A 26,675-nucleotide genomic window follows, 5' to 3' on the forward strand; every position below is an offset into this window, starting at 1 on the left:
GACCAATCTCTGCAACTGCTTTTTAGAACTGCCGGTGCGGTGCTAAGCACCGGCAGGACCAGGCCCACTTAAAGCCCTGCCTCTGCCACACAATAAAATGTCCGGGCTTGTACAGGCAGTCAGTCGGCGGCAGTCATTAAGAGGAAAGAGCAGGCACATTGAGGCCTACTGCTTTTCGTATGTCTTTAAAATAAGTCTGGGCAAGCTAGTGGGAATTTGCTCATTGGAAAGGGCAGCAGAAAAATAAGTGCCGGTTGGGCCAAGGCACTTATTTTTCATATCAAACTTTGACCCAGAGCAAGACAAAGAGAGGAAAAAAAGACAAAAGAAGAAATGTGACAAAGTTAGAACCTTCCAGATGGAGCCATGGAGCGATGAAGTAGGGTGTTGGAAGAGAGGTATGTGGTGGAAATAGACTAGGCAGGCAGCCTTGGTAACCGGCAACCCTGGCATTCGGCAGCAGCAGTGGTGGGCTCTTGAGATACACTGTAGCCCCTCACACTTATTTGTTTTTTTTAAACAAATTGAGCACAAAAGACGACTTCCCTCGGTTTCCCCTGCTGCCTAGACGTGGGTTCTTAGTTGCACAGCGCATCAACCTAACAACAGGCAACCAAGCGGTGGCCGGCATATACAGAACAAGCATTGAAAATGCAATAGGTCTCGCCTTTGATTAAGTTAAAGCCATTTGCTTTTCTAATGGTATTGTATAGCAAAGCATATGGCTTTAACTTAATGAAAGGCGAGACCTATTGCATTTTTAATGCTTGTTCTCATTAGAAGTGGGCCAACTTGTAGAGTGTTTTGAAAATGTTGTAGTAGCTTCCTGACCTACCACATTTAATGTGTCTATTCAGGTCGCTTGAAAGAGGTCAGGAAACACTTCCCTACATGTTTTCCAATCTTAATTTAGAATTCCTAAACATTATAGGCATAGTTATCAAATGTACATAGTAGTCCGTTAACAGTCCCAAAGTCAGTTTCCACTCCTTCCAGATCTTAACACATTAGTTCCCAGTACGGCAATGACTTATTTACTATGTTTTCTACATGGATCATCAGATATCAAAATTATCACTTTGTTCCATACACAACTGCCGAAAAAGAAATTGTTACATGAGAGGATCTTCGTTCCCCAAAGCCCCAACCTGTACCCAGCTACTTCCTGCTGTCCCTTGGGCCCAGCCCAGCAAAGACCACCGCTTCCATCCACTTAAGGCCATTCATCCCTCAGCACTCATAGCCATAGCCAATGCTGCTCATAATTTGTTTCCCTTCAACATACAATGTGAATGGAATGAATGAATGAATGGAAGATTTATATAGCGCATAGTTACCCCTCGGGCATCCCAGTGCTTTCTCCAGAGTGACCAACAAAAAGAAGCTGACAGTTCGACCGCTTTAAGCCGGAAAGAGATAAGTTTTCAGAGGTTTCCGGAAACGTAAGAAACACGTCTCTGTGCGCAAACACAGGGGAAGATTGTTCCACAGGATGGCTATATTAACTGAATATCTCCGCCCCCCGGCCCGAGCCCTTCTAACTCTAGGAACTTGAAGAAGATGTTTTTAGTCCGAACGAAGGGCCCTGTTAGCTTTATAAGGCACAGACAAATTCTGCAGGATAGGAGGTCCCTTCCCCTGAAGAATTTTGTGCGCAGTACAAAGAGCCTCAAATTTGACCCTTTCGCGCACCGGAAGCCAGTGCAAGGCTATCAGAGCAGGTCTGGCTGATTGCGTCCTAGGTGTATTCATAAGAAGCCTAGCCGCACCATTTTGTACTTGCTGAAGTTTATTAAACGTGACTTCAGGGGCACCTAAAAAGATGATATTACTGTAGTCTAATCTAGATACAATAAGCCCCTGAACAAGTAGTTTCCTAGACGGCCAAGGTAACAGGGGGAGAACTTTCCGAGCTGCACGGAGAAGACTAAAGCACACTCCTGCCGTTTTTTTTGCCTGAGTCCTAAAGGACAGGTCACGTTCCAGCCAAAAACCCAAACTTTTAATCTCTTCTTTAGGGCTCGGCAAAGCTCTCATGCAACTGGGCCAGCTGGACAGAGGAAGAGAGGGGGTTTTGCGTCCGAGCAGAATTAGTTCGGTCTTTGAACCATTCAGCTTCAACGCTGAATCGCACATCCAGGTGTGAACCTTAGACATGCAGGAATGCAGCGAGTCGGGATTCTCCACCAGTTGGGATAGGGTGACCACCAACTGCGTGTCGTCGGTATAGCTGACGATCTTAATGCCAAATGGGGCCACCACATCTTCCAGGGGGGCCATGTATACATTAAATAATGTGGGGCTCAGAGAGGAGCCCTGAGGCACGCCACAATGGAGGGGGGTGGAGGCCGAACGTTCGCCACCTTCCCAGACCTGATACGTCCGGTCGCAAAGAAATGACTTGAGCCACTTCAATGCCTCACCTGCCACCCCTATATCTGCCAGCCGTTGGATCAACACTTGATGGTTCACCATGTCGAAAGCAGCACTGAGGTCCAGGAGGATCACTGCCACTGACCCTCCCGAATCTAAAATGCTCCTCGCTTCCTCAACGACTGCCAGAAGAGCAGTGTCAGTGTCAGTGCCCTGCCCTAGCCGGAAGCCGGTTTGGGAACCTCGTAACAAGCCATTCGCCTCCAGGAAGTATGACAGCTGCCGGTTCGCTAGTCTTTCGGCAATCTTACTAAGACCAGGGAGGAGGCAAATAGGCCTGAAATTTTCCAAATCAGACGAATCTAGATTCGGTTTTTTCAACAAAGCCTTTACCACTGCCCTTTTCCAGCTCGATGGTACCAAACCCTGCACAAAGGAGGCATTGATAAGGTCCGCAACTGGGGCTGCGATGGTAGTTGCTACCAATTTCAAAAATCTCATAGGGACCGAGTCCCTAGGAGAACCACTTTTCAACGAACCCAACTCGTTGCGAACTTCATCCACTGAAACTGGCCCGAAAGTATCCAGGTAACCATGGGCACCTCGAGATTGGTTATCTATAAGTGTGGTTCGGGCAACCTGTGGAAGGGTGCTAAGAATATTAACTATTTTCATATTAAAATAGTTTGCAAGCTCCTTACATTTCTCGCCAGGGCTATCAAGGGTTGCCAACGGCTCGGGAACTTTAAGAAGTTCATTTACCACCTTAAAAGTTTCTCTGGAGGAATTAGCAGAACTATATATTCTCTCCTCAAAAAATTGGGCCTTCGCAAGACGAAGAGCAGCTTTATACGCCCTCATTGCCGTGCGATAATCCTTTCGCCTCGCCTCTACCCCCTCCTTTCTCCATGCCCTCTCCAGCCTCTTACAGCCCCTCCTGAGTGATCTCAAGTCGGGCGTATACCATAGAGCCGAAACCGCCCTCTTCTCCCTTATTAACATTCTTTTCCTAGGAATGATAACATCAAGAGAGCTGGTCAGCCACTGGTTGATATTTGCATCTGCGCATACCGGGTCCGCAACATACGAAGGGCGCAAGCCTTCCAAAACATTAGCCCAGCTGTCAGCCGACAGCCTAGACCAGGCTCTCTCCAAAGAATGAGCCTTTGGGAGAGGGATCGTAGCCCGCTTAATATGCCAGGTAAAAGGCACCAGAAAATGATCTGACCACGGAAGGGGCAAAGGAGACATGGTTTTAAGAAAGGGCATGTTAGAAAAGATAGGATCCAACAAATGACCCTTAACATGCGTAGCTCCCAAGTTGGAGAGATTCAGCTCAAAGGCTTTAAAATCGCTCAACAGGTCTACCGCTGTAAGATCATCGGGATCGTTAAAATGGAGGTTGAAGTCTCCTAACGCTAGAAAGTTGGCTGTGGAGGCAGCTAAAGGCATAGCAGTCTCCATCAGCGAACTCACGAAGTTACCCACACACCCTGGGGGGCAGTAGACCAATAGACCTGCCACCGACAGCGTAGATGAAATCCGCAGAGAGAACTGACAGCTCTCACAGTCTAGAACTCCTCCGGGCTGCGCCCTACACACAAAACTGTCTCTATAGATAATGGCAAAGCCGCCCCCTCGCCCCACCGGTCTATCCAGATGGTATACAAGGAAGCCTGGGGGGGAGAGCTTGGACTATGTCAGCTCCAGCACTCGTTGTAATCCAAGTTTCAGTCAAAAACAGGACATCTAAGTTCAGGTCCTGTATCAGAAAGTTAATCTCTAAAGAATTGCTAGGAAGAGATCTACAATTCAGGAGTGCCATAGCTAGGTCATTCCTACGCTTTCCTGACTCAGTTGACTGACAACTCCTACAACCCAGAAACGGTTTGACACATGAGTGCATGTACTTACATAATACATCTTTAGGGGGGCGCAAAGAAAGGAGATCCTCGCCAGAGTAAGTAATCCTTATGGCATGTGCTTTTGCCAAGAGGTCTGGCCCTGAGCCCGGCTGGGCCCGGACGGGCACGACTCTGGCGTGACTCCGGCGGTGCTCCGGCGTACCCGCTGCGCGTAACCGCTGCGCGTCCGCATGGCCTCCTTAAAAGGGGTCAAGCATCCTTGTGATGCTCCCCCGACCAATCCGCTGTCGCCTCCCGCAGTCTAGCAGTCCTATACTGCTCTAAGATGGCCGCCAAAGTTCCCAAATGACGTGGAAAGGACCCGCAAAAGCGCGGTGCAAAAACAATTATAGTGCAGGTGAGTGGGCCGATTTTAAAAACAGGGGAAAAGGCAAAGCAACCTCAAATTAAATATAGCAACAAGGACAGTGTTTAAAACGCCTCTCAACCAGCGAAAAAAGCAGCAAATAGCGCAGCGCGCTCTGACCGCTCCAGGGAGTCAGTCACTCCACCAGCAAGGCTTGACCCTCAGATTTGCCCTCCTTAAAAGGGGTCAAGCGTCCTTGTGACGCTCCCCCGACCAATCCGCTGTCGCCTCCCGCAGTCTAGCAGTCCTATACTGCTCTAAGATGGCCGCCAAAGTTCCCAAATGACGTGGAAAGGACCCGCCAAAGCGCGGTGCAAAAACAATTATAGTGCAGGTGAGTCATGATACAACAGTGTCGTTCTACGAGTCAACTATGGACAGGTGTACGTCCCATCCCCACCCAGACTGCACAGTTCTGAGAGACCAAAAGTACATACGTTCTCATCAGTGCAGCAGAGTAATTTTCGTTAACGTTGCTTAGAACTGCATTTGAAACAGCAAATCGCTATCAATCCTTATCAGACCGTTAACCGCCTATGTCTTGTTGGATTTTAAGTCTTGTGCCGTCCACCAAACAAACATCCACACTCTCCAGAATGAGAACCCTAGAATGTAGGAAAAATTGTTTATAAATATTTTAAAACTCTCAACCCAACTCACCTGATGAGGCTCCACTCCCATGTCTGCCAACGCAGAGAGGAAAAACATTCTTGATGGCTTCCCAACCACCTCCGCTTCGATGTCACATGCGTACTGAGGGCATGGAATGAAAGAAAAGAAATGTGACCATGAGAACTCAAACAGAAGTATACTCCAACGAGCAAACAGCAAGACAGGTCAGTTATTTATACAGTACTTGTGAAAACGATAAGATATCTCACCCAATCACCCACACACTGATTTGTCCAAATTCAGGATCTGTTCATCAATATCTCACACATCATCAATCTGCCACATTCGTGAGAAATGAAAAAACAAAAAACAAAAAACAAGGGGCAATGTCTCCTGCCTATCATGATATAGCACAAGTCTAAAAATACACTGCACGTGCCAGAACATTTCAGCCAATTAAAAATGTCAGCAGCCGTGGTACTGTAAACTCAGTCTTAGAAATATTACAAATTGCATTGCAGTGTCTTCTGGCCCGTCTGTGGTTGTACTGCATTGGAAATACTCCATGAGAACCATTACCAACATATATCTGTGCTGTTGTGCACTGCACATAAATTACATTGTATGTGGGAAATACCTTTTGCACACATACTGAGGCGGCACTGAGACAAGAACTGCTCTGGTGGAAACCAGCCTGCATTCAAATGTGGTCACCTGGGAGCAGAGTACAGCTCTCTGCCCACGAGTGATGTTCGTATGGCAGCAGAAGTTGCACGGCCAGGGGAATGGCATGGCAGAGAGTGCTTGCCCAGATGTTAAGCACAGCAGAAATTGTTTGGTAGGATAGAAAGAGGCTGCAGGTCTGGTCTGTAGCTTTTAAAAGATTGACCGCTGCAGTTCCCACATCTTTTACCTACTCAAGAGCACACACTGGTGTGGTCCCAGATATTCCTCTTTGTCTAGAATACCTTCCCAAGTGTGATGGAAGTGGTTAGGGTGCACGTGGTATAAATGTACAAAATCCCACAGAAACATGTGGTTGTGCTGGGTAGAGTTTGTGCTTGTGCAAATGTTGAGACAGAATAGCGTTTCAAACACTATACAACTCTTTGAACCCAAACCTATATTGGTGGACCTGGCAAGTGTGTGACAATTCTGTAAGCCAATTTAGGGGCCGCACCTGCTGAGCATCAGCATGTAGCTATTTGACTGGAGTACCACCAATCATGATAAAACCTTTATATTAAGTAAGGAAAAACAATGGGGTGTGTTTTGACTATTGATGCTTCAGTTTCACTTTAAGATGTCATTATTCAGCGAACCTCGCTTAGACTCTACTCCCAGGCAGTGGTATCCACGGTTGTAACATTCCAAGGTTGTTTCGAAGAAATGGCAACTTTGACTGCACGTCCGGCACCTACCTAAATGAGCATAAATGTGTCTAAGTATCCTTTTTCTATTGCCTCACACTGCCATATAACCTCCACTGTCCCAGGGGATAGACTGTCTTGCAACTTCGACTTTCCCAGAATGCGACCTGATTCTGGAAACCCCAATGTTGCCATTCCTTCCACTGGTTTGAAATCCGAGCTATCTGATTGTAGCTTTAGTGTCCCTTATTGGTAAAGTTTTGTATAGCGCGAGCAAGACCCTAGAGGGTATCATAGCGCTTTACAGAGGGATGCAACACATATGAGGGAGGGGCAATCGTGGAAGAATCATAGCAATAGACAAATAACAATAGTTACATGACGACATGGTAGTCGAAAAATAGCAATAGATACATAGCGACTTAAATAGTGGGCAAAAAGAAATAGTCAGTCAGTAGGAGAAGGCGAGAGAGTCATCAGCGTGATACAAGATGCGGTGACTCAGGCCCCCATTGGACTTCAGGATAGGCAAGTGTTCATCAGTAGCACTTTCATTTCCTTTTTGAAGGACACTGTTGATGGAATCAGTCTCATTTCCGTTGGAAATGAGTTCCAGATTCTTGGGGCGATTCCTGAGAAAGAATGGTTATAGGTTTTTGTTTTTTTGAATTTCTTTGGTTTAAGGACAAGGGTGCTGGAGCTCGCCATGTGAGCATCACACTGGGAAAATATCCAGTTACATAAACAATAGGAGTGCCATACTCTGGTGTTTATTTACACATTGTCATGTACTTACTAGCAGGGCGAAATGCAACCATTGACAACCCCATGACCGTACAGAAGGTCGGCTAACATCCAGACTCTTGCAAGGAACAAACAAACACAGTGGTCCTTGTTACATGAGTCAGCATGCGTGCACACATACACACACTTGCTCTCCTATGTGAGTTATACACCCCTTCAAGGCTCCATCATGGGCAAGGGCACCGCCCCCCACCCTTGCGATGCCTACTTTAAAGCATCCTACAACAACTCAGGGGTGGTAGCACAAATATTAGAGAGGTGTCACAAACTACAAGTGAGCAGCTTTGAGGTCAGTCCCTCATGTGTATCATCCGGGTTACCTAAATTACATCTAAGTCTTAAATTCCTGTCCTGATGACCTGAGACTGGTTGGCCAAAAGTCTATGAGCATATGGAATGGAGCCCATGACTTGTGACTAGCTAGAAGGGCCTGGGAATAGGCAATGTGCCAGTGATTAGCTGCCTGTGCTGCTACTCTTTTCCCTGCTGCGTCAATATGCTTATTCTCCTTTTCAGGAGGTGGGGTATCGCCAGTTGCTTGGTTGTTGGCTCTTTTACGAGCAGTAGTGGCAACCATGGAGTCTGGTGGTACCGGACTCCGTATGAAGATGGGGTCTGACGAAGCCGTTTGTATTTTTTTATCTACAAGTGGGGTAATAACTCTGGCATGGACTGGCTCTTTGAAGAGGTCGACAGCGTGTCGTAACATGGCAGGAAGCATGGGCAAAATCTATATCTTTGTGGGTGGATGAGAGGGTATCGAAGAGGAAGTCTTGTTCCAAAGACTGCTTGTGTCGCATAACCCCATGATAAGTAGCTGCTCTGGCAATGACCTGTTGAAAAGAACTAACATATTCGGGAGAGGAGGGGCAGGCTGGATAAAGATCCGGATCATTTGGCATCAGGGGATCTGTATCATATGTATCCCATGGGTCAAGATCCTCTAATGGCTCTCCCAATCCCCCAGTGTTTGAGCTTGGTGACCTAGTTGTACCATCGAGAGGGTTGTGATGTGGAGATGTAGTGGAAGGAGGAGGGCATGATGGAGGAGGTGGAGGAGGAGGTGGTAGGACAGGTAGTTTTGTCCTTTGTTCTCTTTTTGGAAAGAACAGGTGTCCAATGCATCCTCAAAGGTTAATTACCTCTTTGGTGGAGGAGAGGCCATTATTTGCTCAGTGCCTTCTTGAATTTGTATCTTCCGTTGTTGAATGTCCATTGTTTCAAGGATAGGCTCGACAGGAGACATGGAAACCGAGGAAGGCTTTGAGGTTCTGGTCTCCGAGAGATTGGAACCGAGGGTTTCAAAACGGATGAATGTTTATTGATCGGCACTAAGGTAGATGGGGTCGGTTGCTGAGTCGGTCCCAAAGATTGGGTGGGGACCGAAGCATGCACTTGATCCCAAGAGGTGGACACCGAGGGCTTAGCCTTGGTGGAAACTTTCAGTGCCGGGCCCAGGGGCGGGGCATCTGAAGGTTTTTTTTTTATCCAGCAGTGGCAGTCCTGCGACCTCTAGTATTGGGAAGGGCGATTGTTTTAAGGTCTGTTTGGGTTGTGGAGCAGGGTCTGGGGCAATAGTACTCACACGCTGCCAGGGTGTACTTCAATTCCTCCTCCACATAAGAGCCGGAGAATTCTTCTAGGGAGAAAGACCCTTCTTCCTCTTCCTCAGGAGGCTCCTCCTGGGTGTTCTCTCTTCCAAAAATGTCACAACTGTCATCTTCACTCTGACAATACATCTCCAACCAATGAGCCCATCGGTAAGGGAGAGTCTTTTTGGAACGGAAAGACTTCCAGGCGTCACAGTCGGCCTTGCAGTGGTCGGGTGAGAGGCAGAGGTTGCACAACGGGTTCTGATCAGTGTGCGGATATTTGGAGTGACACTGCAGGCAAAATCGAAAAGGTGTTTGTTCCATCAGGAACACAACTTCTGCAAAGGGCGATCAGTCAGTGCCTGAACCGATGGAGTTTTAAAGCGGTACAGAATTGGGTAAGTGCTATCGAGACAAACTATACCGTTGAAGTCAGGATAGGACCGAAGACTCATACAGAACAGAGTTGAACATGGAGGAGAGGCACACATGTCCGAACCCGACGGCAAAGAGAAACAATCTAACAAAGGAGTTTGATGCCCATGCGCAGTATCACCAAGAAGAGGAGTCACTCTACCTCGTGACTCGAAAAACTTCTTCGAAGAAAAACAACTTGCACAGCTCCGAACCCAACACTAGATGACAGGAGTAAGCAAGCATGTGTATCTACAGCCACACATGCCATCAAACATAATATTCCTAACAGCATAATTCTTACACAGAGCATAATTACATTTATCTCATATAGACTGTACTCTTCTTGATTTACGCAGGCCTTGGATTGGGAAGAGAGGGCTCTGATGGGTTGTCCTGAGAAATGAAGGACTGTTGGTGTATCCTAGTGTTTTCAATCAAACATATATAATCCGAAAAATAAAAATAAAAGTCCCAGAAAGGAAACTCATGTTAGCAACATGGTATGGGGTAGAGTGAGGCACTGTTGTCTGCCTCAAATACATCAGGAATGGTTCAACTGTGACCTTCCTGGAATGGCTTGTGTGATGTAGATCACCCCTGACATGCAAGTAATGGATTCACTCTGCTGAGCAGGACAAAAACGTTAATTATCGCTATTACACCAGCAGCCTGACACATAGCAACACCAGAAAGGAAGGCGGTAATGAGTCCTAGAGTGGGATCTATTGCCAGGTCTTGGTGTTCCAAATAGAGGCTTCTTCAGGACACAAGGTTCAGTGTATACTCCACAAACACCAGATTCCAGAGTTCATGCGGATTGTCGGACTTCAAGAGGATAATGGTGGTGGTTGTATCATGTCACAGTGCCATTAGCAGAGGAGGAGGGCTGGAGAAACTACAGTGGTTTCTTCCAAATCATTCCATGACCACCTCCAGCCAGGCTCATAACTTTAAGGCAACTGTGCCCTCTAAGAGCATCAGAGAGGGACAGACTGATCTGTAAAAGCAGAGGATGTCATGAAATAGCAGCATTTGCAAACTTGAATGGTCAGACCAGTTATCCAATCGCAGTCTCTTCTGCAGATGGGAATTATTTTAGAACCTTCTCTACAGCGATTTCGTTTCCTCCTCTGGTCTTGTTTTTACCACAGGATTCCAAACCGCCCACCTCCTTTGAGTGTACTGCATGATTATACCATGGGTGTCCCGTGGATGTCTCAAGTCCATGTTTGTCTAGATTACCTTCCAGGGTTGATTCACTTTTCCGTGCTGCTGAGACGCCATCAGGAATGGCTCATCCTAAATCTTCTGTTCTTATGAGACTATTGAGAACGCTCCTGTTTATAATTTCTGCTTTCTTGTCATCCCTGAACCTCCTGCCAAAGTTTGGTATTAGCATCACGCCTCGGTGAAATGAGCCATGAAGGGTGGCCTTCTCAAGACAGACAGTAGTTTTGCAATAAACAGCTTCCCCAGCTGTTCTCTATTGCTCAAAAACTTAAGTAGTAGGTGCACGGACATTATATATTCAATGTATAGCAGGGTCTCCGAAGTAGACGTGGTCTTGGCATTTCCCTTGTTTTTACAGGGCTGGCATCTTCCTCCTATATGAACAGCAAGGTCTTTTTAGAGAGAGACAGAAGATTTCAGTTCCAGAAAGCAGAAAATAAAGTTTCATTAAAAGCCCTTTGGTGTGTTTTACTGGATTATAGCGGTTACTCCTGTGCAATTTCTGATCTCTGGATATTTTTCCTCTCAACCACCGAATATTCCCATCACTGCCTCCTCGAAGATTTTCGGTGCTGAACACCAACTCAACAGTGTCACAAACACAGCGAAGTACTTCTCCCTGTTTAGTTTCAATGCTGTGGCGTTACATCCCCTGGAAGCACTACACATTCCGCAGTCAGGACCCGGAGCAAAATATTGGTGTGTAGATGAAAACCTCCGATCACACCCTGTGTGGAAAGATCGTACATGAAATATTCTCCTTACGTTGATAACGGAAACTTCTTGTGAACATTGAAAAATGTCTAAAGTAGCAAACCTGATCACGTGCCACGATTCGAGAGTGCAATGCTTATCAAGGTAACTCCTCAGCCTTAACCATCATCTGCATCTGGCTGGTGTGAAGTTACCGTAAAAGGCTTTTCCCATTTCCCCTTCTGCCAGATGTGCGCACCCATTTCCTGTGCCGCTTCATAGTCAAAGGCCCCATCAAAGTGCAAACCGCTCTACTCTGAGCTAGTAAGAGCCACAGCTAAAACATTAATCCAACTAGAGGACGGTTTTGCATCATCTACAGCATCTAAGGCCCAGAATGTGTGCAACGACTACAGACTGGCCAAATGAAGTCAACAATAACTCGCACCAACATGCTTAATGTTTTTTTTATATTATGGGATTTTAGGTAGTACCCCTGTGTCGGGGGGCTCCCGGGATGACTGACTCAGGCTCTCATTGACTCGGATGTCCTGCTGCTACAGGTTCAAGAGCACGGCAGGCCCTTTAATTCCCCCTGGACTCGGGGAAGAACCTGCGTGCGTGACGTCTACTCCGGAACACCGATTAGCGAGCAGCTGTGGGGAGAAGAAGGAAGTGCCCGGTCATCCTGGCGCGCACGCCGAGGAGCGAAAGGAAGTAGCCGCGGAGGAGAAGACACTAGAAGAAGACACTGGAGACGTTGCAAAGGCAGCTACGACCAAGGTTCCTGCTTGTGGAGAGTTACCCGGAGGAGGACGGCACCGCGATTCGCCCCACCATGCTCCAGGAGGAGGGTGGCTGGAGCAGGTACGCTACCGCATCCGGGGGCTCACACAGTCACGGGGAGGGTACGGGTAGTTTGTGGGTGGTCACCGCACAGCACTTCTTCTCTGGTCTCCACCTTTCTGTTTTGCCGTTGGTGATCCCTCACGCTCCCCTTCCCTGTGTTTTCAAGATTGACCAACGTCCAATGATCTGTGGCCTATTTTTCTTTTCTTTTATTTCCTGCCATGTCCTGGATGACAGCGGAGGAGAATTAGGAAGCTCCTACCTCCCGACATTCCTGGTACCGGTGAAGAGGAACTGCTCCTGGAACTTGACTCCCTTGGGACTCTTTCTTTATTTTTATTTCTGTGAATAAACGAACCCCAACTTGAGTGTTAAAACGCCTCCTCGCTTCCTTTATGGGCATGCTCCTTCTACCTTTCCCCCTTGCATCCGACACCCTGTGAAATTCCCAAAAACGTAGGTGACATACAAACTGCTGAAGATATAAACAACAGCCAAACAAATTAAACATTCAAAGACTAAGAATAACAAAAAGAACTTACTTGTACTGAATTATCAAACTGCATTTAAATCCCACGATAAAGTTCATAAATTGCAAGGGGAAAGCGTTACAATAAACATCCAGTCTAATGAACAAATCAGTCAGGGAATCACATGTTGGTGGTTTGTTTCAATTAGGCACTGTCACATGATTTCAGAGTCATCTGCACATTGTAGTCAGATATTCAAGAAATGGGGACTGTGTAGGAAATGTACCTTCTTGCACAAAATTAAAATGTCATTTGTCGCCAACAGACACTTGAATGGAGTACGTCACCATTCCAAACATGCATAGTATCACAGTGATGTAACACAAAATGATTGGACCCCGGCACAATAGAGTTACCCATAACTCACAAATATCCATTGGTCTTGGGCTGAATGGAGCCCTCTTAAAGGGTTAGGGGGTCTGAAAGGTCCCACCCCCAAAAGCCGCAGGGGCCTAGACTATGCCCCAGGCTATCAAAGACAGACACTTGTCCCATTCTCCTGCATAGAAACAATTGCATCGTTGGCCCTTTCTGCAGGGTTATACCAAACTTATTGCCTTCCTCCGCCAATTTTTCTGTTTGTTGGCTTTCAGACTCTGGGCACTTTACTACTGCTAATCAGTGCTAAAGTGCATGTGCTCTCTCCTCTAAACAAGATAAGATTGGTTTCCATCTGTTTGGCATATTTGATTCACTTAGAAGCATCTCCTTAAATGGTATACAATATACAGAGGGCCTGTAAATTAAACGCTACCAGTGGGTCCTGCAGCACTGTTTGTGGCACCCACAGAAGTAGCCTTGCAAATCTGAACAGGCCTGTCACCGCAGGGACTGTGTGTGCAGTTCACTGCCACCTTAACTTGGCATTTAAAACAAGGTTTTTTTTTACCACAATTAGGATCCAAGGGAGAGCAACTGGGAACATACCCCTCCCTAACTTAATCTGAAACTCACTCAAGATATGTTCTACCAAACTGGGGATTGGGATGTTGTGTGAGTGGAGATGCAAGGTCCTTAACGGACATGAGCCCTCACTCACCCGAAGGTGACATGCTTCATCATTGGGCTCCCTCCGCACATCGGGGCCAGTCGGTCCCCAATGCGGGCTACAACTCCCCACCTGGTGTAGTTGTGTGGGGAGGAGCTGAGGTGTTTTAAGGTAAAGGGATACCAAAAAGAAGTAAATGGTGAGTGAGGACAGAGTGCTGTGAATCAAGTGTTTAAAAGAGGATTAAAAGAGCAGAGGACAGAGGGGTTCATAACAAATATTCCCCTATGCAGGTCCACTTAATTTAAAACTAGTTGCCAAGTCTTAAACTTCCCTTTTATTACACATAGGGTCACCCTTAAAAGAGGCCCTAGGTTGCCCTACAGGCAAGGTGCTGGGTAAGTAAAAGGTAGGACACATGCCTTAATGTGTGGCATGTACTGGTAGTGACAAACAGCCTATTTTGTTTCTCACTGCTGTGAGGCCTACTCCTGTCATAGGCTAGCGGCTAGCATTGGGAATTCCCTTATATATACTTAAGTGGCAATTGCTGTTCTAAGAGGAGTGACACTGCCATGTTTGGTATGCTTAGAATGGCAGAGATAAATCCTACTTACTGGTGTAGTTAAATTGTACATTACTATATTAGAAATGCCACTTTTAGAAAGTGGGCATTTCTTTGTACTTATGACTCTTTGTGCTTTGCAGCCTGACTACAATCCATGTCTAGGGCTGGGTGACAGCTACACTTAGTGCATACCTTCCAGACAGCCACAACACAGGAAGGGCTGGGTGTGAAATGGGTTTCATCTGCATTCACTGCATACTGATGGTCTTCTTGGGCTGGGAGAGGTCGTTCACACTTTACATTTGTATAAGCTGAGTCCTGCCCTCACACAAAGGGTTGATTGCACCCCTACTTACATCCTAAGCCAGGGCTGGATTGAAAGGGGATTGATGTGCACTTGAAAGGGATCCTTTGAAGACATTTTGGAGTATAAGAACATGGGGCTCTGACCCTATGTTTTTTTAAACACTTTTGGATCTGGAACTGAACCTCTGTCAGAAGGATTGCTGCGCTGCTGAAATGATTCAGCTGGACTGCTTTTCTGTTTGTTGCCCTGCTAACTGCTGTGCTATTTAAATGACTTAACTGGACTGCTCCCTGACTCTGGTCTAACCAGACACTGTGTGGGACTTGAAACCAGACGTTGCTGACTCTACAATCTGCACATTGCCAGAGGGCTGCAGTGCTGCCGGGAGAAGCCGCCATTGTTGTTAAACTGACTCCCGGCCTGCTGCCCGCTACCTCCTTTTGTGCCTTGCATCAAGTGTCCCAGGGCTTGTTGGCTTGCATCCCCCCTCCCTGTTCTGCTAAATCTCAAGGCTAGAAAAGGATTACCTGTCAGTCCTGACAAAGTGGGACTACCTTTTGGGAGTCCAGCAGCCACTGGCTCGTTAAGGAGATGGAATCCACTACTCCTTACTTTACATGCAAAAACTAGCATGTGGTGAGCCCTGCTCCACGTCCACAAGGAAGCAGTTTGCCTCTTTAAGAGAAGCGTGTGCTGAGCACTTTGCTCGGTTTGTGCTCCATGCATCCTGGGAGTGAGACTGGCTACCCCGGTTTCAAATGCGGCGCAATGGTAGCGCGGGCACAATCAACAAGTTGCCTTCTATTTTCGTGTGTTGACTGGATAAAAGGGATTATGGCAACCCCATGTGTCTCACCCACCTGGTTTAGGACGTTGGCTGATCAGAGCTCTGAAACACGAGTCCCGCTCCAGAGAACCGCCGCCATTTCCTACTGTTGAGAGCTGTGAAGAGGCGCCTCTGGCCACCACGTGGCGATGCCGCCACTGCCTCTTCGCAGGTATTGATTGGCTGAGGAGCGGCCCATGGGGTCATGGAGCCTGAGATGCGCTCCTTGCAGCCGGACACCTCGGCTTTTGCTTTAACAAAGAGCCAGCCAGTGGGGTCTTGGAGACTGCTGCGCTCAACGCCACCGACTGCACATGTTTGGCTGGATCAATAACTGGACCTAAGCGGTCCTTCAGATTGGGCGGCTCTGGGGGTATACAAAGGAAGCAGCACTGTGGTTCAGGCAGCTGCACCGCGCACTTGCAGTCAGCTGCATGTGAATGAATGAATGGATTTATTTGTGTGATTACTTAAAACCATTACAGTATGCAACATTAAAACTTGTAGCAAAAAAAAGGGAGCAAATCATTATTAAAATCAAAATTTTAAGTTATGTGTGCACAGGCTGTATAGTCATAATGTTTTAAAAAGAGGAACGTCGGAACAGGATTAAAACACGAAGGATCCCATGATGAATCAACTGTTCAGGGGTAGACTGATCCCAGGGAGGGAGACCCCGGTGTTTTGGAGCCTGTGCAGACATGTCCTTCAAAAGTGTGTGAGTATGGTGTACAAATTTGCCAAAGTTGGCCATGTTCTTCGCGATGTCCAAGGTATAGCGTTGATGAACGGCCTCCTTTGCTGTGCGAGTGCCCAATTGAAGAAGTAAATTCTGCGGACTTGCCGCAAGGCTGCACAGCATAATAAGATGTGAGCCAAAGACACTCTTTTAGAATTGCAAAGACGACACTCTGTAATGCCCGACCGGGTTTTCCAAGATGGAAATAGTTCTTAAGGGGAGTGGATGTAGTCTTGCTGCTAAAATCCGATGTAATGCTCGTCTCCCATGGTCTGCGAAAGGTGGGGCTTGTGAGTGAGCAAAATTTAAGAGAGACAAAGTTTCATGAAAGACTCTGGCTGCATAGGATTCCATGTCCAAATTGCGAGAGCATAAGCGTACTTGCCTTTTTATTGTTGTGTTAATGGTAGCGTAGTTAAATACACTGGGATCTTCGCTAATTGGAGTAGATCTTTGGCTGAGGTGAGACTGGCAGACCAAAGGTTGCTTGGTTGTAAAAAGATGGGTTTTATGAGGGCCTTCATGGAATTATCAGGCGCTGTAGTTATTAAGTAAACGTATTTTGTCATGGCGGCCAGTTCTTCTAGTTTTTGTTGGTTGAGGTCAAATTCAAGGCAGATCAAGGTGTTTCTTGTACAGACTGGCAAGTGAAATATATTTTTGTACGCTGAAACATGTATGGATGTCCAAGAAAAGCTAACCTTGAGGTACAAAAAAGAATAATACTGAGTGCAGACCACTGCTTAGCATTTTTAGGTCTACATGAAGCCAATGCATAATTGTATTGTTTAGTAAATGATGGATGAGTGATAAAACACCCATTTGGTACTGCGTATAAATGAGAAGCCCTGCTGAAGTGAGGCTGAGCTCTACCAGTATCTTCCCTGTAGTAGCTGAATGTTGTAGCTACACTGTGAACACCTAGGCCATACTGAAGAAACGTAGCCGACGCCATCTTTTTTAGCTCATGTGCTACCACCATTACTGGTCTCCACATTTCCACTCCTTGATGAGGGTATATCTGACCATGCTTAGGGATGAACTTCTAGACATGCGGTAGCCGAAGCTAGCTTATGTTGTCCTTTCAGCTGGAATAAATGCTTCGTTCTTGCAGAATCTCCTGCTTTTAGTTAACCACTCTTTCACAAAATTAGGAGCTTCAGAATCGACCCCTCAATACCATCTACTTAACAATGGCTGACCTTGAACCAAATTGGAGACCATACATTAAAGCCTGGATGGCCTTGGTAGTGTATGTAGTGACACCTTGAAAAGAAGCTTCTGTGTTGACTATGACACTTAGATTGATTCTTATAAGGCACGGGAAAGTCACCTTGCTGTAGTAAATGGGACTCCAAGATCGCTTCCTGTTAAAAATGGTTCCAAAGTATCAGTAAGATGCTACTCAAGTTATGTGACTATTTTAATGAGCAAAGCCCCTTAAAAGCAGCATTACAAAAGAGGAAAGGCTGGCTGGTGGCCGGGACTATCTGTTACACTTGAGTAGAAGAATGAAGAAATTAAGCAATTATTAAATGTGATGTCAACTACTACGTTATCCAACATACTGTGTAACACATCTCTCATACTCATGTACATACTGTGGTATTGAAAATACATTAACAATGACAAACCCAGTTTTCATGTACAACATGTCCTCTTCTGCAAACCGATGCATACAATCATCTAGGGTCTTACATGAACTCTGACACACAAAGTAACAAACCTCCAGTGGCAATGTATACAAATACATACTTCAAGTGCTTTCATATACACTCCAACATCGAGCTTCAATCCGTCGGTTTCTTTATAATAGCGTCTGAGAACAGAAAATGCATGTCAGTACCAGACCTTGAGGTTCTAAATGAAGTGTACAGATGAGATTATGCTCAGAGGAAATACCATATATCACAAGGTCCCCGCCGAAAGATCCTAAAAGAGCTTTTTCATTGCTTAATAATGTCCAGTCCATGCACCGCAGAGGCCTCCATTCATCCGATACCAAGAATGGACCTCAATCACGCAATCAATGTGAGGGCGAAATATGTAAATTGCAAAACGTTCCAGTTCCTGGAACTTTTATTTTCTTCTGTTTTATCTATGAAGGCAGAATTGACATTTAAATTGATTATATAGCGTGTGAGCTTGAGATATAATTTCTCTACTTGCTTGTTTAGACTAATCTTAACAGGCAGCGCAAATATCTTCCAGGCTTCTTCTGGGCTGAAACTGCATACCAGTGATACATACCCTTTTAATCACTTTCTAACAAACGAATACGATAAAGGGGTGCCATCTGTATATCGCAATTAAGAGAGCCTCTAAATCTAGAAACTAAAAAAATATCTACCGGTTCAGGTGCTTTTGAAATTTTCCTCATTCATTTATTTCACAACAGTGCCTTTTTACACAGTTTTGCAGTGGGCAAAAGTTTAGATAAAAGGAGCGAAATCACCTGTTCCATGCCGGTACCATCCTTGGCTAGTTTTATATGGATACCTATTATCTATATGCACATAGTTAAAATCATGCTAAATATGAACTTGTTGTCATTGGACATATCAGTTTAGAAATCCTGTTTTGATGGCAGAGGCTCATGTTTCCGTGGTATACAGGTGCCCCATTTTGTCTTTCAGTGTCTCTTTTTACATGTTCATCCCCATTTTGTATGGGCAGATGCTGCTATTAATGTAACCTCTACACACTGGGACATTGCTGTCCAGTCCCCAGTGAATCTGCCTGACCCCTTAAACATGGTCAAATTGTCTAACTCCTAAAAAAGTGAAAAAGTTACATGTCAACTGTTGACTGAAGCACATGTTGTGCTATCCACTAGGTTGAGAAGGAAAGCATGTATTCAAGCCTACCTGTGCTGCCTGCCTCATGCAGCTTTTGAACCTTCAGACAAACCTGTCAAAATAACCCTTTTTGACAGCAAATAAGACACCCTAGTTCGGCCTAGTAGCACACAAGTTAGGGTACCTAGTATTTTCAAAATGGTGCATGCAAGAGTTTAGTGTTGGCATGTACCTACTTCATGTACCTTTGGTTCAGGACCTGGTACCAGCATGATTCACACACTATGTGTAATATTTATTACAAATCCAATTCAGTGGTGAAGTCAGATTTTTAATAAATATTTAGAAACAGTGACTTTAAAAAGTTAGACTATCTGCCTGAACCTCCAGTGGGCTAATTACCATTAGTCTGCCAGAAGCAGACTCCTTTCAATGCTTTCCCTAATGAGGTGTAAAAACTACCCCCAAACCAGAAACAATGGCTAAGGCCTATGGTCAGGAAGATATGGGTTTGAGATATGAGACTCATTTCAGCTAAAGTAGGACAGCTGGAGCGGGTTCAGGAACTTAATTTACTTGAAAGGGACCAGGGGGATGCCTCTCCATTCGTAGTTATGTGTAAAAGGCGACCTGGGTGAAGAGAAGCCTTTTGTTCACCGATGGTCTCTGTAGCCAGCTTGGCACCAGCCTAGTGGGAGGGGGAGCTGGTCCCAGAACAAGTTGGGAGTAGTTGAGGAGGCAGGGACTACTCACTTACCTAAACACATTCCTGGCTGGCACAGCAGCTGCTCCAATGGCAGAAAGATGCTGCCATCTTGGATTTGTCTTACAGTAGTGTACTGTTTGATGTAAGGCTGCGAAAGTGCTAAGGTCGGCACATAGGAACTTTTTTTCTCATTGATTAGGGAGTGTCCACAAGTCACTCCCACCGACTCAGTAATGAGTCTGACAAAAGTGGCCCCTTACCCACAGTTTATCAGAACATATCTGAATCTGTGAAAGAACATAAGAGGACTGGGCCTACACTCTGTGACCTGTGTGGACACCTAAAAGGCTGGATGTGCTTCACTTGTGCCCAGGACTGAGAAGTGGACTCCAAGGGTCAGTTGGGTGACTTCTTATATGGCTATAGGGACACAACAAGCTACAGGAGCCCTTTAGTCCTGGACAGTCCAGCTGACCAGTAGCAACTGAACTGAATCCTACTGGTGGTATCAGCTGGAGTGAGTCCTGGCCCTAAGTGATGTCACAGAGTCCTAGGAGCTTTAGAAGTGATAAAGAGGAGTTACCCCACAAAGTCTGAAAAGTTGGGGCTTAGAAAATGTTTGAACTTCCAAGGCCTTTGAAGCAATGGGGAAACTTTTCTTGCTCCAAATGTGTACTATTGCGAGTAGGTTTCGTTGATACAGCTTCAGGCTTGCCTTACTGGAGGATTTTCAGCTCCATAAAAAAGATGCATGTCCGAATGCAGAAATCTTGACCAGGTGAAGGTGCAAGGAGTATCCGTCCAGCGTGAGGATTTTGGCGGTTGCAAAACTGGAATTTTTCCCACTCTGAGCTTTTCCCGCCAAACCGACAGCTTAACTGGGACCTCATCTTATGGCTATCTGGCTTCGAGAGAACTTCATCGGATACATTCTGCAACCTTGCCTCACTGGAGGATTTCGATTTTCATTTCCGAGACTAAGTCACAAAGTAAAATCTTGGAAAGTGATGAACCGCTTGGTGTCATTGTGCCCATTACATTTGTCTCTATGTTTAGAAACTGGTGTTGCAATTTGTATTGTGATGTTATTTGACTTTTTAAATCTTTTGTTACTGCTAAAGACTTTACATATTTCCCTAAGTCAAGCCGGTCTGCTCTGGACCATATCTATAAGGGCATTGAGCCCATGTTTAAATTACTGAACCCTGACAAGTCTGTGGCCTTATTCCTTGTGGTGGGCTCACATCCACGTCAATTAATAACCCACTTTATTTATTACAGTATCAATGTGTACAACTGCAGCCTTGAAGAAGTCTGAAGAACAAAGTGCATGTTGACTGACAAACAGAGACTGATGTGATAAATACTGTGCATTAATGAATGCAAATAGCAGAACTGATTGGATGAAACAACACAGTATGATTGTAAACAAAAATGCTATATACACGACCGAGAATAAGGACTGATGTTAAGATACTTTATGCTATCAAATTCAAAGAGAAATATTAACTGGACAAACTAAACAGATATGTCATTATAAAGAGTTTTATGTACACACTAAAATGAGTCTGGTATTTTCACTATAAAGGGATTCTTCTCTTGCAACGTATTGTGGTGTACAACCCTTAATGATAAATGTTTAATGAGTACTCCGTCTATATATTTCCTGGCTGGCATCTATGGATAACATAAGCTTTCCAACTAGTATTGAAATCGCTCATTGCAGATGTGCAGTTCACTTGCCCACAATTGCCAGATTATATAGACTACGTATTACCACTTGTGGGGAGTAAACTCTAATGACTGACTGGGGAGCAAACACTCACTGTCGCAAGTGGATATGAACACTCACCATTGGACTCTGGATGAATGCTCTTACCTTTTCCCGCAGGACGTGAACACGCGCTATTACCTGCAGGATGTGCACACTCACCCTCGTCCCAAGGAGATCAGGAGTGGCTTTTGCAATCCCACCAGAACCTGGAAAGCTTTGTTCATGTTACTGTAGGTGAAATTCTCTGCAGCATCCCCAATTACCACGCAGTTTGGGTTCGTCTTATCAATTCGATCAAACTCTGGAATGAGATCTGCAAAGAAAGGAATACAAAGCGTGTTAATTGTGCCAACGACACAGACTACTGCAAGTACTTCGACCCCAATCACATGCCTCCATTTAATGCACCCACCCTCCTACTTACCCCACTCTCTTCCAGCCTGCATACTCTTTCATACATCATCTTCAACTCTCCTTGTACTTCCCTTGCTCCTTCAGGTACCCTGCCCCAACACTTTTTCACATACTCTGCTTACTCCTGCCTTTACTCCACATGTGCAGGCTTTACAGCTACTATGCCCAGTCATCGTAGTATTTCGCCCACTCCTCCAAATATTCTACCCACACTTCTCCAGATACCCTGCTCAGTCCTTCAGGCACTCCACCTACTCTTACAGGTACTCCACTCTTCCAATCCTGCATACTTTCCTGGAGCTATGGCCTGTCCTCGTAGTACCTCACCGACTCCTATTTACTCTCACTGCACTTCTGAAGGTACTCTGCTCATTCCTCCGGGCACTACGCCTACATTACACACTTCTTTCTCCCAGGAACTCTTCCTTGAACTCCCTCCAGACCTCTGACTGCTCTTGCATGTATACTCCACCCACTACTCCAAATGCTCTGTTCACTTCCTCAGAGTTTCACCCACTTTACCTAGTCCCATGTTTTATTCACCAACATACAGAAAATGTATCCTAAGTGCAACTGTTATACATATTCTCAACCAACAGTTACCGAAGTCCCATTTACTCAAGGATTGCGGAGTTTTCCCTTTGCTTTACATGTCCACCTTGAGTAACTCCTTAAGCACCGCGTAGAGTTTGCAAATGGGTGGGCTCTGTTGTATACTGTAAGTGGATTCTTGGATTGTGAGTTATGGCAGTGCAGCTATTTAGATGAAAATTCCATTCTGTTCTGCTGTGACTCATAGGGGCCAAATTCATGGCCAAAGGAAGAATAAATCTTGCTTAATTGTGACACAGCCTAGTACCCTGGATCTCTCTGTCTTGGATAAAGAACTTTAAATTAAAGTTGCCAACCCTAGGGAGCTCACTGGGGTTGCATGCTAGAATTAGGCTGAAAGACATTAGTCACAATATCAGCCCTCTCGCCCAACATGTTCTCCTCGATTCAAGAAAAATGTGAGTTGTGAAACCAACTCTAACATTAGAATGTAGGAGAGATACTCTATAAAGGAAAGCATCAAGAGTCTAAGAAAAGTTGGGTTCACCATTCTCCAGCAGCAATTACAAGGAGAAAGCGTAGCAAGATCCCAAATCAGTTAAAACTTGACCCACGGAAATACTGTGGAGGAGGGGATGCCTCAGCCTGAAGTGATTTCAGTCCACTGAAGGAAGCTGAAAGCAGGTCCAGTCAAATACAGGGATAGCAAATGATAACATATAAAACTAAGAACACCCACTACAAATGATGATCCAAAAAATTAATTGAACTCAGGGAAGAAATATTGAAAACAACCTTTAAAACATGAAAAACACCAACTGGTACACCTAAAATAGAGTCAACTGAAGCTGGTACAAGATCAGCAATTGCAGATGAAATACCTGTTCGTTCCATCCCAGACCAAAGAGAAAAACCTATAAACAGTGACTCAATGGTAGAGCGGGTCAATGGAGAAAAAAATGTAAAACCGTAGCAGTGAAAAGAAAGGTAATCAAATATACAGAGACCCAAAGCACTCTTTCCCTGTGGAAGGAACAAAAAAGTAGCGGCTCAAGGCAGTCCGTGTTTCCTAATACCGGTTGGTCATTGTTGTTCATCACTGCTGTCCCAGCGCCTCAGGTACCACCACTGAGTGCCAGCGGGATAACCAGGTTACTTCCTGTATGTAAGTGAGTATCCAAGGCCAGTGAGTTGAGAGGTCAAGTCTTGTACCAGGAGGTGGTAGGTGGCTTTGAACAAACCTAGATATACTCCAAAAGCAATCACACTCCGAGAAATCAATGTTAAGTCACAGGCACATCTTCGAAAAATAACAGGCCTGTTATGTTAGGCCTGTTATGTTAGGTAGGAAAGCAGGCTAGTTGAGTTAATAAACAGCATAAAAGCAGATGTCCCAATATCACCTTCAGGGGCTGAGATCTGGTGACAAACACCATTGTTGCATGTATAAAGTCCTATAGTACTGACGCCATTGGGCCATGCAACCAATGTTTCCGTGTGGGAAAGGGTATGTGTGTCCTCGGTAGTCTTTGTGAACACTCGGGTTTCCCAAGGGCTTACTTTACGTAGCCAGGCATTAGGCAAAGATGGGGTTCAGACAGAATCCTACAATGTATCAATTTAGACCAGATTAGAGTTTACTTTTGTCAGTGTTTACGTTTTGTAAAATCCCACTTTTCCCCCGGTTTCCCCATTGAGCACACTTCATTGTTTACATAGTCTAACACACAAAGTACAAACAGGAAGGTAGAGTGTTTTTGAGAGTTTACTGAAGATTTGCTGGTGCAAAACGCATTGGGTTTATTTTATTGGGAGTTAAGTGCAAAACAACAGCAACACACACCATAAATCCACACAGTGAGTTGACTGTACCGTGGTTTACAGATGCTAAAAAATATATATTAGTATCAGTGAGACAGTCAGTCAACCACGCAAAATAATACAATTACTATGCATAAAAAAACATCAATAGCATTTGTTAATTTTTTTTTAATAAGAACATTTTTTGTTGATATGAGTGAACATTCAATACTGAGGTTTGTTCATTAAGTATAGCGATCAATCACCAGATACCTCTGTGATTGCCCTAAATATGTGTTTACAATAAACAATCAGAAAGTTTTCTGGTAGCTACATCACCAATGTTGGCACTGAAGCACATCATTTCCAATTACAATTTTATCTCAATCTTGAGCTGTAGCTATGACATGAGAGCATGCCAGACACCTGAAAGACCTAGAAGAAGAAAAGAAGAATCAACAAGCAGTGCCAGGGATTTTTGGTTCCAGTCATTCGGGTGTATCTCTCGTCCCATAACAGCTTTTCAAAGCATTCAAAGTCACCATTTCTAATCCTATAACAGGTCTTTCAGTAGCTAGGTCTGCTGGCCAAGAAGAGAAACTCAATGGATTGGAGCTTAAATGTAGTTTGAATTGAGAAAAAAAGACATTTATATGATCTGAACTGGGGCCTTCCCACCCAATTGGAGAACTATTTTGAGTGGAACTGGAAGGTGGACTCACTAATTAAATGTCGAGTTTATTTGTGCGGGGGCCTTACTCTCAACAGAGGTAAGATGCAGTCTTTGGCTCCAGTGTTTTGCATTAAAGTCCACAATAGTTGGGCAAGACCATCTTTTCCAATTTGACTTGGTTAAACCAACATGAATTTTCCTTGGCACGCTGGCAATGAAACACAAATATCTTAGTTTTCAAACTGTTAACCACTATCTTGTTTACTGATCTGTACTCTTCAAGTGTCTGTAGAGCCCACTGCGGGTCTATACTTGTCCGGTTCAACATAATAGTGTTGTCGGCATACTGCAGAAATAACAGGTGTGTCGCTCCACGTTCTCAGGGAAAAATTAACGTATTGTATAACCCTAAGCCATGGTCAGTTGTATATAAGTTAAAAAAGCAAATATGTGCCCTTACTTTAAGAACAGGGCCTGATTTACATCTCAGCAGACGGCCTACTCCTTCAGAACTGACGAATAACCCGTCTGCCAAAATATAAATGCCGTTATATCCTATGGGATTTATATTTTGGTGGACGGGATATCCGTCACTGTTGTGATGGAGTAACCTGTCCGCCAAGATCTAAATCAGGCCCTTAGTTGGTATAAATCCCATTCAAGAGGCATGATTTCCAGCCAACACAACGCAGACCCAAGTATAGGTGTGCAATGGGTGAATGAAGTGAAGCAAGCCTTAGGGAATGCCACAGTCATTCTTTTCCATAATAAACCCCATCTACATTGAATAAGGCTGCTCCATAGTGTGGAAAATATGCACACGGGATGGCCTTTGTACTGCTCAAGGGATGATCTACCCAGTTGAGACTGCCAAAATGTTGTCGCTGGTGGAACAACTGTGGAAAAATAATTAATGAGGATATGGTAAAAGCTGGACTCTTATGACTCGTTCCACCAGCTCCCCGGGTAGGATACGGGCAAATGATTTCTCTTCACTAACTAGCAACACAATAAGCCGATTTGGTTAAAATTCTTCTTTAGAACAAAGAGGGAGGCGAGAACCTTGCCAAGATTCTGGCACTTCAGAGGAATTTACACATGTATAGAAAAGAGGACTGTTGTCCCCCATTGTCTTGTAGGAGCGATGATCTGAGGTAAAGCATTTAACCTTGAAGTTACCTTCCACGAAATGGGTAACATCTGCAACATATTCACCTCTTGCAATGCTGGATCAGCATATTACCTTACCTCTCTACACGACTAATCTTGTAGTGTGAGGGGAAAAAAACAAAGGTTAAAGTAACGTTATAGTTAGGAGAATATGTCAGAGACAAAATTCACCTGTGGGACCCTGCTTTGGGCAAATACATGTTTTCCAGTGTATATGGGGCTGGAATTTCTGGATCCTCAGAGTGTTCTTCCCAATTATTGCAGGCCATTACACACCAGACCTGGACCTTGATGAGGAGCTGTATGGGATGTGAGCAGTTATTGTCCCCCTCCTGCCCTCTTACCCCAGCAAGGGAAAATAAGAAAAACGCCCCGCCCCTAGCAGAAGTAAAAAACAGAAACCCTGAGCTGCTGTGTTTCCATATCTCCTCGACCCTCCTGGGCTAAGAATAAAAGCACCCTGTAAATTTACCACCTGCACTTGGCAGGTGGTAAATGTCTGTGGATTTGGGATGTTATTTTCTCTTGCTAAAAATAAAACACAACAGGTCGAGAAGCATGAAGTTCAACTAACGTTTAATGCAAAATAGCAAACAACACAGCAAAATGTCAAGGACAA

General features: G+C 45.0%; 1 protein-coding gene across 1 annotated transcript in view; it reads right to left on the reverse strand.

The window, feature by feature from the left end:
* Positions 1-26,675, reverse strand: part of LHPP (phospholysine phosphohistidine inorganic pyrophosphate phosphatase) — a 210,223-nt gene that overhangs the window by 16,371 nt on the left and 167,177 nt on the right. Inside the window, exons 3-5 of the mRNA XM_085601586.1 lie at positions 21,607-21,760; positions 17,925-17,988; positions 5,305-5,397 (exon numbers count right to left, since the gene is read on the reverse strand). Coding sequence (XP_085457712.1) covers positions 5,305-5,397; positions 17,925-17,988; positions 21,607-21,760 — 311 coding nt within the window. The remainder of the gene's footprint in view (positions 1-5,304; positions 5,398-17,924; positions 17,989-21,606; positions 21,761-26,675) is intronic.

The sequence above is a fragment of the Triturus cristatus genome, chromosome 1_2 (assembly GCF_964204655.1).
Source record: "Triturus cristatus chromosome 1_2, aTriCri1.1, whole genome shotgun sequence".
Lineage (NCBI taxonomy): Eukaryota > Metazoa > Chordata > Amphibia > Caudata > Salamandridae > Triturus > Triturus cristatus.